This window comes from Pleurodeles waltl, chromosome 1_2 (assembly GCF_031143425.1).
Source record: "Pleurodeles waltl isolate 20211129_DDA chromosome 1_2, aPleWal1.hap1.20221129, whole genome shotgun sequence".
Classification (NCBI taxonomy): domain Eukaryota; kingdom Metazoa; phylum Chordata; class Amphibia; order Caudata; family Salamandridae; genus Pleurodeles; species Pleurodeles waltl.
Window position 1 is genome coordinate 612391258 of NC_090437.1, and position 15494 is coordinate 612406751.

Consider the following 15494-nt stretch of genomic DNA (forward strand, 5'->3'; position numbering starts at 1 on the left):
ACATTTAGTGCAATCATTCCTTGTGCGAAAATAGCGCTATACTATTGTTTCTTCTTGTTAATCCCCTTGCTTGTGTATATTGTATTGTAATATTGTAATAGTATTGAGATAGCGCTTACTACCCATGACGAGGCGTCAAAGTGCTTTTTGGCAAGTAGCACGCTACTGCGGAACCAAAAAGGAATTAGTGGTGGATTAGTATAGGGAAATATGGGTACAATTTTAGTATTATTATGAGTTAATTTGAGCCGCGGATATGTGAGTTAGTTTGTTGGATTGACTGGAGTAATGGACGGGTGGAGGAGGGAAGAATCCAGAAGTGTTAATTGGGAGTTTATAGTAATAGGATTTAGGCTTGGGATGAGTAAAGGGGGGATGGAGGAGGGAAGAGTCTGTGGAAAGGGTTAGGGAGATCATAGTAGCAGGAGGGGTTTTGGATGAGTTAAAGGTGAGATAAATAAGGGAGAATTGAGAAGGGTTGTTTGGGAGATCATGGTAGTAAGCAGATTTGGGTGAGCTAGAGGAGGGAAGAGCTTAGGCAGGGTTATTTAGGAGATGAAAGTAGTACAATGGATTTGGGAAGAGTCAGAGTGGGAATGGAGGATAGATTGATAGAGACATGACATGGTGATGGGTAGACAAAGTTATGAATCTCTAACAAGCAGCCTGACCATTGTCTTGTTGTTTATACCTTCCAAAGAACACCTCTGTGACATTACGTGTGTGTAATCAATTTATTAGGGGAGTAGTGCAGAGGAGAGGGGAAAGACAAAAAAGGGTAGGATAGGAGTGAGCAAAACGAAAAAAACAAGAGGAAGACGCCGGGAGAGGAGAAGGAGTGGATTTGGGAAAAAATAGAAGAGCAAGGAAATGAGAGGGAAGAGTGAAGAAGAAGGAGAGTGGGGAAGGAGAGGACCAAAGGGGAAAAAGGAGAGGGGAAAGGAAACAGAGGAATGGGAGTGGGGGGGGTGAGGAAGGGAGACGAGAGGAGGAGGAGAAAATAGAAGGGGATAGGAGAAAGGAGCCAGTCAGAGGGGAGAAGTATTGGCAGCTATGTGTAGGGTTGTCAATTAGGACGTGGTTTGTGTACGCATAGTAGCCTGTAATTGTGTTAGTCTATGTGTGTGCCTATGTAAGAATGCATGTTCTTGTAAGTGGTCTGTATGAGATTCATTGGCTTTGCAAAAGCTTTTTCTTTATAGGTTATTTGTATATTTTCAGATATGTACACATATGTATATACACAGATATGTTGCTATGCTATATGAATTTATCCTCTAGCACAGTATAGAGGGAATGAGAGTGAGAGAAACACAGGAGAGAGAGAAAACTAAGAACCTAAAAGTCACAATAGGGGGACAAAAGGAGAGAATGACAATGAGAGGGAGATTAAGAGGGAAAGAATAAAAGAAGAAGGAGAGATGAAAGAACCCAACAGAAGAGTTCTCCCTGCTCTTTCTCAAAGGACTGTTACAGTCCACCCCCTCCCGCTTTGTTTTCTATACTCCACTCCACCTACTTCCCATAATGCACCTGGGCCTTGATATAATTGAACTTCTCTGGATGCTCAGCTCGGTACTTCCGAAAGGCATTTCTGGTCAGTTTATCTGTGGACACGGAGAATGGAGTCTGTCCCTGAGAACCGGCACCCACCGTTTATGAAATAGCTTATTCAACTACTTTTCCTCTACTAATGTATTTTACTATAAAAGGAAATAATAATGTTTTCATTTAGTGTTTAAATAATCCTGTCAAAATAGATTGTATTTACTTTTGAAAACACTTTTGTTAAATTAGACTAATTCCACAGTGTTTTAAGTTTTCACCTTGGATTCAGTGATGCTTAATAGAAATTTTCATTTAAAGTATGTTTGTTTACATAAAACTTATTCAAAAATGGTTCCTAAGTGGACAACTGAAGGCTCTGTTACTTAGCTCCGTTATAACATCTCCGTCAAAACCATGCTTAGTATTAGGGCACACTTAATGTATTCTTTAGCCCTCACTTCAGAGCCCAGTTAAGTCAACTAATTTACATAAAAGCATTGAGAATAGCAGTATTGTCAGACTGTCAGATTTTACGAAACACTTTATGTAAGTTAACTTAAAATTCAGAAGACTTCTATTTCATGCACAAAAACATAGAGACCGTACCTGTGTATCCAGTTCTACAGACACAGTTGAAACCTCCTGGAAAATTCTGGCAAATGGCTCCATTTTTGCAGGGGTTGGCGAGGCATTCGTTGACATCCCTTTCACAGGCTATTCCAGTGAAGCCATCATGACAGCTGCATGAGAATCCTCCCACCAGGTTGTGGCATGTCCCACCATTGTGGCAAGGTGATGGCAGGCATTCGTCAATATCTATCTCGCACAGGCTACCGTCGTATCCGGGCAAGCACTTACACATAAATGGCTGGAGGGGCTCATTCGACACGATGATGACTGGGATACTCTCATGGCTTTTTAAACCAGGACCCACAGCAAGCTTCTTAACACAACTTCCCCCATTTTGACAGGGATTCTGAGCACATGAGTCATGATCCACAGATTCTATCCATACACCGCTTTGTCTAAGGATAGTTTCCCTGATGCTTTCGAAGAAGGTGGCAACTCCACTGGGATTTACATATTGATTGTTGTTTCTTTTCACAGCAGCCAGGACAAAAGTTCGGTTGCTCTTCTCATAAACCCCATGGAGCTGCACAGCTGTGCCCAGCCCAGTAAGCTGCGAACTTGCGATGCGCAGAAAACTGAGATAGTGATTAGTCAAAAAGTCTCTGACAGTCTGCACATTGAGTCGGAGAAGGATACTATTGTCGATGGTGGCATTGTTGAATCCGGCAAAGAAAACTCGAACACTGCTACTTACAGCATTGTGCAGACCATCATTGCTAAGCACTGTTAAGTCAAAAGTTCCATCAGTGGACCTTGCTTGGGAATTCAGATCACAAGTCCCACCTTGAATACTGAAGAGGCTTGTAATACCTGAGGTGAGGGAACATCGGAAATTGTCCAACACATCTGGATCCTGAGGCTTAACACTGCCCAATATTCCTCCTGGAAATATATTGCCGAAATAGTGGACAAATATTTCAACTGATCTCGGTTCTGATGGGTTGTCATTCTGATCCAGAACCTTCACATGAACTGTTCCAGTAGAAGACATCTGAGGAATGCCTGAGTCTCTGGTAACTACAGATAGGTAGAAGTTACTAATTTGCTCTCTGTCAATTTCCCTGGTTGTGGACAGCACACCGGCTGGACTTAGACTGAAGTAACTGGTAGAAGGGCCTGTGCTTTGCAAATAATAAGTAAATGGTCCTTGGTTTGGGGGAAGATCTGGATCAGATGACTGAAGGGACATCACAAGTGTTCCTGCACGAGTGTTTTCCATCACTTCGCCTTGGTTGGTGGATAAGGAAGGCCCATTGTCATTAATATCTTCTAACATCACCAACAGATTGGCACTTCCAGTGGCTGATGGTGTTCCTGAATCAATAGCCAAGATGGTCATATTGTATACAGGGACAGTTTCCCGATCCAGTTCTGCAGTCACAGTTATCTGACCAGTTTGGGTGTTAATGGCAAAGGCACCTTTGTCATTGCCAGAGCCAATAAAATAGGAGAACCTGCTCCAGCTGGGCACTGAGTCAGAATCAAAGGCACTTACAAATGTGACATGGGTGCCAGGGGGCACCCCTTCACTAATCTGCACATTGTAGAGCTCATTGCTAAAGTGGGGTGGATCGTTGGCATCTAGTACAGTAATGTTTACAGTTACTTCGTCTATGTCCGCTCCGCGGATGCTACCAACATTTTTTGCAAGAACCTTCAGAGAAATTCGTTCTTCTTTTTCTCTGTCTAAAGGACCGGAAACATAAATCTGTCCACTCTTCTTGTCAACCTGGAAACCTTTCCTTCTGCTGCTACCAAAGATTAAGTAGTGGACCTCCCCATCAATACCCATATCCCGGTCACTTGCAAATATTTCTCCCACAACTGTGCCTTTGGAGGCTGCTTCTGACACTTCAAAGTAATAAAGCTTCGAAACAAAGCGTGGAACATACTCATTTGTTCCTCTTAGATGGATGTTGACTGTGGCAAAACTGCAACGTTCTTCATCTGGAACATTGAATGCTTTTGTGGTTAGATGATAACTCTGTTTTGTTTCATAATCTAAGAAGCCTTGAGTAGTGATAACTCCAGTGTTTGGATCAATAACAAAGAGGTCACTATCAGAGGACTGGATGGCATATGCAATTATCGCGTTGGGACCAGAATCTGCATCTGTTGCATTGAGTTTGATAACAGTTGTGCCACTAGGAGCATTTTCCAAAACACTAGGGGAATACTCTTCCGGGTCAAATACTGGTGCATTATCATTCACGTCAATAACATGCACAGTGACAATGCAGTAGCTTGTTCTAGCTACCCACCCCCCATCAGCAGCACTAAGAGTCAAGTCATGCTTCTGACTGATCTCATAGTCAAGGTGTTTGGCAAGAATAAGTGCTCCTGTGGTTGCATTGATAGTGAAGAGGCCTGCATCGTTTCCAGCGGAAATATTATACTTGACAATTCCATTCATAGCTGCATCCCTGTCCCTTGCTGACAATGTCCTGATTACCGTTCCCACAGTAAAGCTCTCAGGAACAGTCACACTTACATGACTTTGAGAGAACTCAGGTGTGTGCAGATTTTCTTCTGTTACAACTATTTGTACAACTGTTTCTGATGAGAGAGGAGGATTACCTTTATCCTTTGCTGTTACTTTAATCAAAAATTGTTTATTCAAATCCGTAGTCAGGGGTGCTACCACAGAAATCCATCCAGTCTGGCTGTCAAGGGCAAACTTATCTGTAAGGTTCTGACTCTCAATATAGTATTCTACCTCGGAATTGTGCCCAAAGTCTTTGTCATCAACTGCAGTCACTTTAATTAGTTTTGTCCCCAGATTTGCATTTTTTGTCACAGGTGTGAAATATTCTCTGGCAAGAAACTGTGGAGCATTGTCGTTGCTGTCCACTATATTTATTGACACTGTAGTTTCACTCATTAGAGGGGGCCTTCCTCGGTCTGATGCTGTTACTACAAAGCTGTGCCTGTTTATATTAATATTGCTTGATCCGCTGGGATTCTGATACTTTAAGAGCTGCTTGTTGAAAATCTCTCCAGTGGTGGCGTTTATCCGGAAGAACTCAGATTGTGATTTCATAAAGTAATACACTTGGCCATTCAGTCCATCATCAGGATCAGATGCACCAACATTTGTCACTTTTGATCCAACCTCTGTAAGTTCTGGGTACTCTAAGTAATAGGAAGGCCTTCTAAATCGTGGTGCATTATCGTTTATATCTGTTATGAATATGGTGACGTCTGTGCTTACTGTCCAGCCTGAATCGTGCGCAGAAACCCGGATAATGTAGCGTTCAGTGTCTTCCCTATTTAGTGGCCTGTTGACTGTAATATCACCTGTAGTGGGGTTAATAGCAAATGGAAGACTAGAGTCTCCAATGGAGTACCTACTTACGGCATTCACCCCAGCATCTTCATCTGACGTAGTGACTCGTGTAACTGTGTAACCAAGAGGTGCATTCTCGGGTACTGTGGCAGTAAAGATTTGCGAGAACCTGGGGGCATTGTCATTGTCATCAAGAACATTAACTAGTACCTTGGCTGTACTACTCAATGCAGGGGATCCTTTGTCTGAAGCCCTAACAGTAAGTGCGTATTGTGCAACTTTTTCCCTGTCAAGAGGTCTGGTGCTTCTTAGTTCTCCACTGCCCTGATTTATACTGAAAAAGTGCTCCTTATTGCCATCAATGATTGAGTAGTCTAGTTGGCCATTGGGCCCGCTGTCCTTGTCCACAGCAGAAATTGCTACTATTTTGCGTGGTGAAAGGTTTTCCATTATTTCCACAATGAAAGGATCTTTATTGAATTCTGGGCTGTTGTCATTGACATCTACAACAGTCACTTCCAATTTTCCATATGAAGAAAAAGGAGGAAACTCCATGTCTCTTGCTTCAATCCAGAGGACAAACTTTGGTGTAGTCTCGAAGTCTAGTGGCTGTATGATGGAGATCTGGCCTGTGTGCTGGTCAATATGGAAGGTGTTGCCATGGTTTCCGCTAGCGATGAAGAAAGACAAAGAATGCCCTCTAGATGCAGACCCAGAGACCGTGGTAACAACAGTGCCAACTGGTTGATTTTCGGGGTACATGAATGTCTGTTGAGCAATACGAACATGAGGGAACAATGACCGATCAGCAAACCTTACAGTCACGGTTGTGCTGTCTGTCTTGGGATTCTGCCCGCTGTCTCTTACATGAACACCAAACGTAATTTCAGAGGTTCCTGAGATTGATTCGGCAGCCATAATGGCACCTCTTTCAGGATCAATGTGGAACTTTTCAGAGTGTCTGTCTTTGAGGGTAAAATGCAGCTCGGCATTTGATCCGGAATCTGCATCAGTCACTGTTACAGCAAACACAAAAGAATCTGCAGAAAAGAAAAAGGGAACACCGTTACTTGTATGTTTTGTTTCCTAGAAAGGTATCACAGTTTTATGAATCTCAACAATTAATTTGAAAAGTTCACATTATTACCATGACTGATTACTGTGCATCGACACAACTATTTAAGGTAAACATCAGAATCAAAACATCTATAAAAATGAAACCTGGGTACCTGCAAGACCCTTAAAGCGTAACAATAGACTGCCATCAAGTGTTCTGCCTGCTAATTGGCAGAAGCACAAATGTACAGGTCAAATGAGCTGAGCTAAGAGGGCTGCTTATGGTCCAGCTAGCGGTTCCTACTGACGCGGGCTATTCAGTTAGCATCCCACAGCTGACAGCCATGAGTGCACTGTAAGGTATCCTCATAGTACAGCAGACTTTGGTCTATGATTTACATCCACAATGCCTCTTTAAAGGATATGGGTCACAATGCCACAAAGAGGGCACTCATTTGGAGGTAAGCAAAAGAGGAGCAAGTCCTGGCACTAGAGAACTGCTACCTTATCCTCAGATGATTAATCCTGAGGCTACCATAGCAAGAGGTACCCCCAATAGTGCTTACCCTCGAGAGTGATAATTACTGACTGCCCTGGACAGGTGGGTGACCTTTGTGATATTTGGGGATGCAGAAATATTAATACATATTTTCTATATTCTACTACACTTCCTTAGCATGGGGGCACCCAACCAAATTCTAATCTAAAGATTAAATACTCCTTCAGTAAACTGAAAAATTCTCCCTGTTCTTTTCAAGTAAGCTTAGTGGCTGTGCAAAGTCGGCAAATGAGTCATTGCCTGCATTGCACGCATGAAAACCTTACGAAAATCCCGTGTTACATGCAGCCATGTGTTTTTTAATATGAAAAATAGGTTAGAAGCAACAGTTTTAAATACTTTTCTAGCATGTCTTTCATTCACAGCTGATCACTGTATGGTAGCTACGAATCCCTCACCTGGACCTATTAGATTCAGATACTTAAGCAGCTCTGCTTCATTGGGGTGGAAAATATTGTCAATAGCTAGGCATATAGTTATCATCAAGTGCTAATTGTCAATAAAAATAATGTCAAACATGTTTCTTATAGCCTTCTCCCTGTTTCAAAATCATTCAATCTTACTGCCTGTTTATTAACTCAGATTATCCTGGCGCACATGTAACTGTAACACACTGAAAATGTGCAGTAGTGTTATTTAGAACTGAGACAATCACATTTTCACTCACTTAGGAGATGGAAACGTAATAATTTAGTACAGAGAAACATTCTCAGTTGGTGAACCTGCACTCATATGTCTATTTACTCACTCTTGGGTTGGGAATGATCCAAACATAAGGAGCATCTGACTATGAGATACTCAGGAAAGGACAGCTGCACACAGGATAGAGTTCTGCTAATGGTGGTTTGGGCAAGAAGTATACCATCAATTTTGCATGTCACACAATATCAAAGGTAAGTTATGACATACCAGGTAACAGATCACTTTTTCACATTTTACTGTAACACATTTCAATATAATACTTTCCTTTCGATTACATCATTTAATGTATTCATTTAATTTTAGGAATTCACATTATGGTCTGTTGCAGAGTGGAGCAATGATGGCCATGACAATGAAAAATTATCATTTTTAAATCCTCTAATTTTTTGTAAGTTACTTAATTTACACAATCATCCTTTATAATAAGTTTATGGTATTTGGGTATGAAGGCAATTTACTCTAATTTTCTCTATCTAATATGTCGTTGTATGAAGTCATGATAATTGTGCTGTAGAGGAGGAAGGACGTAACAAAGGTCCTCATCCTGCCTTGCTATAAGTAAGAAGTTTACATTTTTTAGCTATTTTGGATACCAGTTATTGTGTATAGTAGATGTTTTGAGTAAAAACTATTTTATGTTTGCGGAAAAAGGAGCTATTTTGAGAGTATCTATCGTAATGCTGAACCTTGTGAAAGCTTAATCATATGTTTGTACCACGTGTCTCTTTCTAATTATGACAGACATGTGTACAATGACAAAGACCACAGCAAATATATTACCTGAAGGTGTTGGCGATGGGATGTGGGTGACATATGGGTCATGGTGGAACCTGGGAGGGTTGTCGTTCACATCAGTGACCGAAACAAGAACGCTGGTCGAACTGGACATAGCATGTGGAGATCCTCCATCTGTGGCCACAACCACAAGTGTGTAATTCTCCCTTGTTTCTCTATCTAGAAGTGCACTGCTGATGATCTGCCCGGTGGAAGGGTTGATGGTGAATTGCAGATTGCCTCCAATGAGACTGTAGCTGTTTAATGTAAAAAAGAAAGAAACAACACATCACTTACATTTCCAGGACAAAAAAACAATTTCTGCACTAAATTAAGAACGTTTTAAAGTTCTGAAGACATGAACATCTTTCTACTCATCACTGTTCTGCTAAGAATTGAATATTTACATTGTTGACAATTGCTTCCATTATTTATATTGCAGTACAACATGTTGCCACAACTTGGGAGATGTTGTCTCCATTCTCTGAAAAAAGGCTAAGAGCACAGCAAAGAGTAACACACTATTTCACAGTTCTATTTCATCTGACTTTAGCATAGCATCAACATCGAGCCATCTTGGGTGAATAATAAAAAATAAAAAAAACGTTAGCATCAATTTAAAATATAAAATTGATAAACTACCCATGCCTAGGAAAGAAATCAAATGACAACATGTTGCCTAAGATTAGGTTCTATCAAAGAAGTACAGTAAGTACCAGTGGTGTAGCAAAATCTGAAAACTGGTAAGAAACTGTTCACTTGGTAATTGAATGCCCCTAACTTCATTATGAATAATCCAGGAGTGTGATTTAAAATTGCAGGATTTCAAGAAGGGAATATTTGCTCCATCCACACTGCCTGCAAACCCAAGGGGTCATTACAACTTTCGCGGGCGGCTACCGCCGCCCTCCAAGCTGTAACCGCCGGGCGACCGCCAATGCGGCCGCACTCCTGCGGTGCCCATTTGGACATCCCCGCTGGGCCGGCGGGGATGTGGGCCGCAACATGGGAGCCGGCTCCAAATGGTGCCGGCGGTGTTGCGGCCGTGCGACGGATGCAGTTGCACCCGTCGCGCTTTTCACTGTCAGCATAGCAGACAGTGAAAAGCCGCATGGGGCCCTGTCAGAGGGCCCCTGCACTGCCCATGTCAGTGGCATGGGCAGTGCAGGGGCCCCCAGGGGCCCCACGACTCCCTGTACCGCCAGCCTTTTCCTGGCGGTTCATACCGCCAGAAAAAGGCTGGCGGTCGGGGACTCGTAATCCCCTGGACAGTGCTGCAAGCAGCGCTGCCCAGGCGGATTATCACCGCCGGGGCAAAAGTGGCGGAATACCGGCGGTGCGACCGCAGCGCTTCCACCGCAGTCGTAATAGGTCAGGAAGACCGCCAGCCTGTTGGCGGTGCTTCCGTCATTTTAGCCCTGGCGGTCTCAGACCGCCAGGGTCAAAATGACCCCCCTAATCCCACATCTATTTTTTCTTTAAACCTAAACTGGATGAATTCTCTGATAGCACACTTAACACATGAACCTGATAAAAATATTAAACAGTATAACAAGTAATCAAAACTCAAAACAAATCATTTTTCACTGTTATTGTCTCAGAGGTAGAAGATTATATGGTTTTCCATTTGACAGTGCAAAATGTAAGCAAATCGGAGTCAATGGGAGTAACCTCAAACAGTACTTGTTAGACTAACATAAACTGATTTGAGGCCATATACTTTCCAAAAAGTTGGGGGGAGATGAGGTCCTGGTGCATCATTAAATGCCTTGGGCTTATGAGTAAGGCAAGACCAAAAATGTTCTTATTTATTTTGTGCTATTTGTCATATAACAATCACATTTGGCCTCTGTCAATGTCCTTAGCTCTGAAAACTGCCAAAATATATTAATACATTTCAGGTAGTCTGTAATACTGTGTCCAATTCACCTGTACCATCATATTAGTGTGACTTCTGTGCAACATTGTTAATGTTCATTTATGAGTTGGGGTGTGTTAGAAATGGGGTCTCTAGTTGGCAGTGGTTTGCACACACAATAATATAGTGAAAACACCACAAAAGTACACCATACCAGTTTAGACAAATAGCCAATAGTTATCTGAATAAAACAAAACCAAAACAACAAACATCTGCCACACACAAGTAAAGATATCACTTTTTAAATGTTGAAAAGAGTCTTAAATTAAAGGAATCAATGGTTGTCTCTTTTTAACACACAGTACCTGGGGTGCATCAAAATCAAGGACTATGCAGCCACAGAGGAGGTGAGGCACCAGAAAACAAAGCAATGCATCGGTTCCTTACTATGCAGGGGAGGTGATGAGTTGGTTCCTTACTGGCAGGGGAGGTGATGCGTCAGTTCTCTCCCTGCAGGAGAGGTGATGCGTCAAATTCCCGTCACGCAGCCTAAGTTCCATGCTATGGTGCGAGGTCGATGTGAAAGAGACACCCAGGGATCAAGGATGGGAAAATCCACTGTGATAACAGAGCCACAGTGGAACAGGCGATGCGTCAGTACTACAGGTGCTGTGTCAATTCTTCCACCGTAAAACAGGCGATGCATCGATTCTTCAGCTACAAGGCAGGTGCTGCATCGATTCTCCTACAGCAAGCCAGGCGTTGCATCAATTTTCAGCTGCAGCACTTCTATGTGTAGATTTTCTTCTGCAGAACACCAGTTTCCACTTCCAAGGGCCTAGGGACTGGATTTCGCACCACTTGGCAAGTCAGAGCTCTCAGCAGAACAGTCCAGGCACTGGCCGATGGAGTCTTTGGTGTCCCTGAGATTTCTGACAGGAGGCAAGCTTAGTTGAAGCCCTTGGAGAACCTTAGAAAGCAGGATGTAGAAAGCAAGCCCAGTTATTTCTCTCCCAGGAAAAAAGCAGCAAGAAGCAGACCAGCACAACACAGCAACAGGCAGAGTGGCAGTCTCTCTTACAGCATCCAGCTCTTCTTCCAGGTAGAATGTCCTCAGTCCAGAAGTGTTCTGAAGTTGTGGTATGAGGAGTTCAATACGTATATTCATTTTTGCGTTTGAAGTAGCCAAACTTCAAAGGAAAGTCGTTGTAGTGCACAAGATCCTGCCTTTCCTGCCATGGCCCCAAACAGACTGCAGGGGTTTGGAGACTGCTTTATGTAAGGACAAACACAGCCCTATTCAGGTGCAAGTGTCAGCTCTTCCCTCCACTCTAGCCCAGGAAGTCCCATCAGCATATGCAGGGAACACCTCAGCTCCCTTTGTGCAACTGTCTAGAGTGAATTCACAGCCCAACCATCATCCTGACCCAGAAGTGTATTCCACATCAAGACGGAGGCACAGAATGGTTAAGCAAGAAAATGCCCACTTTCTAAAAATGGCATTTTCAAACTTAGAATTTAAAACCCAACTTCACCAAAATATGTATTTTTAAATTGTGAGTTCAGAGACCCCAAACTCTACATCTCTATCGGCTCCTAATGGTAAATTACACTTAAAATATATTTAAAGGCAATTCCCACGTAACCCTACAGGAGAGATACGCCTTGCAATAGTGAAAAACGCATTTAGCAGTATTTCACTATTAGGACATGTAAAACACACTAGTACATGTCTTACTTTTTAAATACATGGCACCCTGCCCATAGGGCTATCTTGGGCCCTACCTTAGGGGTGATTTACATGTAGTAAAACTGAAGATTTGGGCCTGGCAAGTGGGTGCACTTGGCAGGTCGAACTGGCAGTTAAAACTGCCCACACAGACACAGCAGTAGCAGGTCTGAGACATGTTTACAGGGCTACTCATGGGTGGCGCAATCAGTGCTGCAGGCCCACTAGTAGCATTTGATTTACAGGCCCTGGGCACACACTGTGCACTGTACTAGGGACTTACTAGTAAATCAGATATGCCAATCATGGATAAACAAATCGCCAATACCATTTAGACAGGGAGCACTTGCACTTCAGCACTGGTCAGCAGTGGTAAAGTGCCCAGAGTCCTAAAGCCAGCAGAAACAGAATCCAGCACAGGATCGAAAACAGGAGGTGAGAAGCCAAAAAGACAGGGGAAACCATGCCAAGAGGTGACAGGTCTAACAGGGTGTAATCCATGTAAGTCTCCAACAGTGGTTAGCAGAGTAGGCTAGACTGTGTCTCCACTTCAGTATACCTAGAACTGCATGATGGTGTACAATGTATTAGAGATGTATAGAGTATATGAAACACAAATGGGCTTTCCTCGGCTGATGAATGAATTAATGTACTTTGTAAATTGCACAGTTGCTTCCCAAGAAGAGCCCTAGCACTATATAAGGTCTGTAGAGCAGAGCATAGTAAAACATTAGCTTTCCTTGAAAAGGTGTATTTTTAGTGCTGTCTTAAAAGCCTTCTCTGCATCTAAATCTATCAATGCTTTAGGGAATGAATTCCAGTGTTTAGCTTCCAAATAGGGAAATGATTGTCCTCCTCTCTTTCCTTATATATCCTTGGGCTACACACCAATCCCTGGTTGAAGGAGGGGTCATATTTCTTAAATCTCCTTTATAGTTAGAGAGGTCCTGCTTGATGCCTGTCACAGCCTTCAATATCACCCTCTGTTTAACCAGGAGCCAATGAAGTCTCTTAAGAAATGAACCCATTTACAAAAAAAACTCTCTAAAGGTGCCTTGTGCGTTCTTTACGACTTGCAGAACATACTTCTGTGCCACATCCAATGGCCTTTATAAGAACATCAATATTGTTTGCTAGCGATGTAAGGATTTGTAACCTCAACATGTCCCTCTCAAAGAAAAAAACATTACTTTAATCTATGGTTTCCATTTTTAGTTATCAAAATTTAGTTTGCTGAAATTTAGAACCAAAATGGAATATTTGAAAACTTGGAGGAAGACAGCAATGTAAAATTAAAACATACTTAAAATACAAAATATGCATAATTAAAATAAAAAATATGCAAACTTCTGCTATTTTCTCAGCAATCACAACATTCCTTTCGTCCTATAATACACTTAACTTGTTTGGGCTTTGCAGATCCCTACTTTCACCGTGTGTACAATTTTATTTCTTGTTGGCTTTAAGGTTTGGTGGTGAAGCTAGAGTTAATGTAAATCAGTAAGCAGTGGATCAGCAACTTGCACGTGCCACGGTATATTTCATCATGAAATCAGATATAAAATAATCATGTTAAGCCATTGATTTCCTCCTTGCCTATCAGGTAACTAAGTTCGACCTGTACCACAGGAGTGTCATTATCTTTATACTCCCAATTGGTTTGTCCTTTCAGCAGTTTTTAGATTTTTCCCCTTTCCAAAATATTAACAATATTGCCATCTGGAGACACTCTAATTTGATTCACTATTGTCCTTTCTCTTTTGCATAGCCAATAATACTCTACTGGGCACACTGGTTGCCTCAAGGCAGAAAAGCCCACTTGTTCCATTTTATGTTTGAGCAGACTGTATCCAAAGGAAACACAGTATATCTGTTATGAGAAAAAAAGAGCTGATATATGATGGAAAACATCTGATGATGATCAAAGAGATGTTTCACTTTAATTATCCTTGTCCATGGTAGAAAGTGTCTGCCATGGCAGAAACCATGTGATGTTCTTCTAACAGCCTTCCCCACACGCTGTTGCAATGCGATCTTAACGTGACTGGCCACTGTTTATTTCCAGTAGTAAAGGCCACAATAACATGGTCTTTGAAAGCTCCCCTTTTACAATCTTAATGAGACTTCTTGGAGACAGTTTCTTGGAGTAAGATGTCAGGGCACTAAATGCTTCATTGTTACTTGTTTTAATAAATGTTAAGTTTGGCAGCCTTTCAAGGCACTATGCCAAAATGCCAGGTTTTCATTGCAATCGCCGATGAGGTCTCGAGCAATTATTGCACTATATTTTATACATGAAACATTTTAACACAATTTGACTTTTCTTTTCGGTTATGATTGCAAATTCTTTCTGGGACACCAAAAACAGTTAACTAAGGCAGGACGTGCAAGGTATGCATTACATGATTCGCTAGGCATCAAACGTGCAAGCTAGGAGTTGGGATAGTGGTCTCTGTGTGTCCAACTTACAAATATTTTCCTGACAGTAAATGTGATCATCTCCGGGAACATCAGTTCTACCTCTGGCCTCAAAAACTGCTCACAGAAAAAGATTTGTGAATCACCTTCTATCTTCCCTTCTGTTACACCAGAATGGAGGCCCACGCTTTTCATCTTTTTAACACCAGTCAGCTTAACCAATCAGCTCGCAGTTGGGGATGTTGTGGGTGTCACTGCCATTTACCATCTTCATTACTATGGTCTTTGAAAGTGGCAAATGTCAACTGGACTTTCTTCTCCCTTAAAGAGCCCGTCCTTGCTTCCCATTAATGGTCAACAAACTGTCAGTCACGTGACATCAGCAGAGGGTGAAAGAAGACGAAGGCATTTAACCAGCAACGAGTAACTCGACAGCAGTTGGTACGGAAGACAGCACTTACCTAATGACTCTGTTAATGCCGGCATCAGCGTCGGAGGAGTTGACAAGCAGTACGTCAGTTCCTGTAGGGGCATCTTCTGGAATGGTTGCATAGTATTTGTGGAAGGCGAATGAGGGGACGTTGTCATTGACATCATCAACATGGACTGTAACAGTCCCTGTTCCGGTGAGAGAGGGAAAACCTGCAAACAGTATCAAAAGTTTTGGTCACTTTGCATTCAACATGTACATGACATAAAACCTATCACCCATACAATCAAATATATGGATTTGTAACAAAATGTACTATATAGATTGATACCAAAGAACTACATGAGAAATAGGCGTTGGTAAGTACAGTTTAATGTCATATTGCGATTTGATGGCAAGGGTCATGAATTAGGGAGAGAAATGGTAAAAATTCATCGAAACACAAAACTGCAAAAAAAAAATCAACACAATTTGCTTTGGACATTGAGAATTGATATGTTTTGT

The 15494-nt window shown here is 42.1% G+C and overlaps 1 protein-coding gene across 1 annotated transcript in view; it reads right to left on the reverse strand.

Annotated features, from left to right (window-relative positions):
- The window catches only part of FAT4 (FAT atypical cadherin 4), a 331865-nt gene that overhangs the window by 46188 nt on the left and 270183 nt on the right, over window positions 1-15494 (reverse strand). Inside the window, exons 7-9 of the mRNA XM_069242380.1 lie at window positions 15022-15202; window positions 8562-8812; window positions 2155-6504 (exon numbers count right to left, since the gene is read on the reverse strand). Coding sequence (XP_069098481.1) covers window positions 2155-6504; window positions 8562-8812; window positions 15022-15202 — 4782 coding nt within the window. The remainder of the gene's footprint in view (window positions 1-2154; window positions 6505-8561; window positions 8813-15021; window positions 15203-15494) is intronic.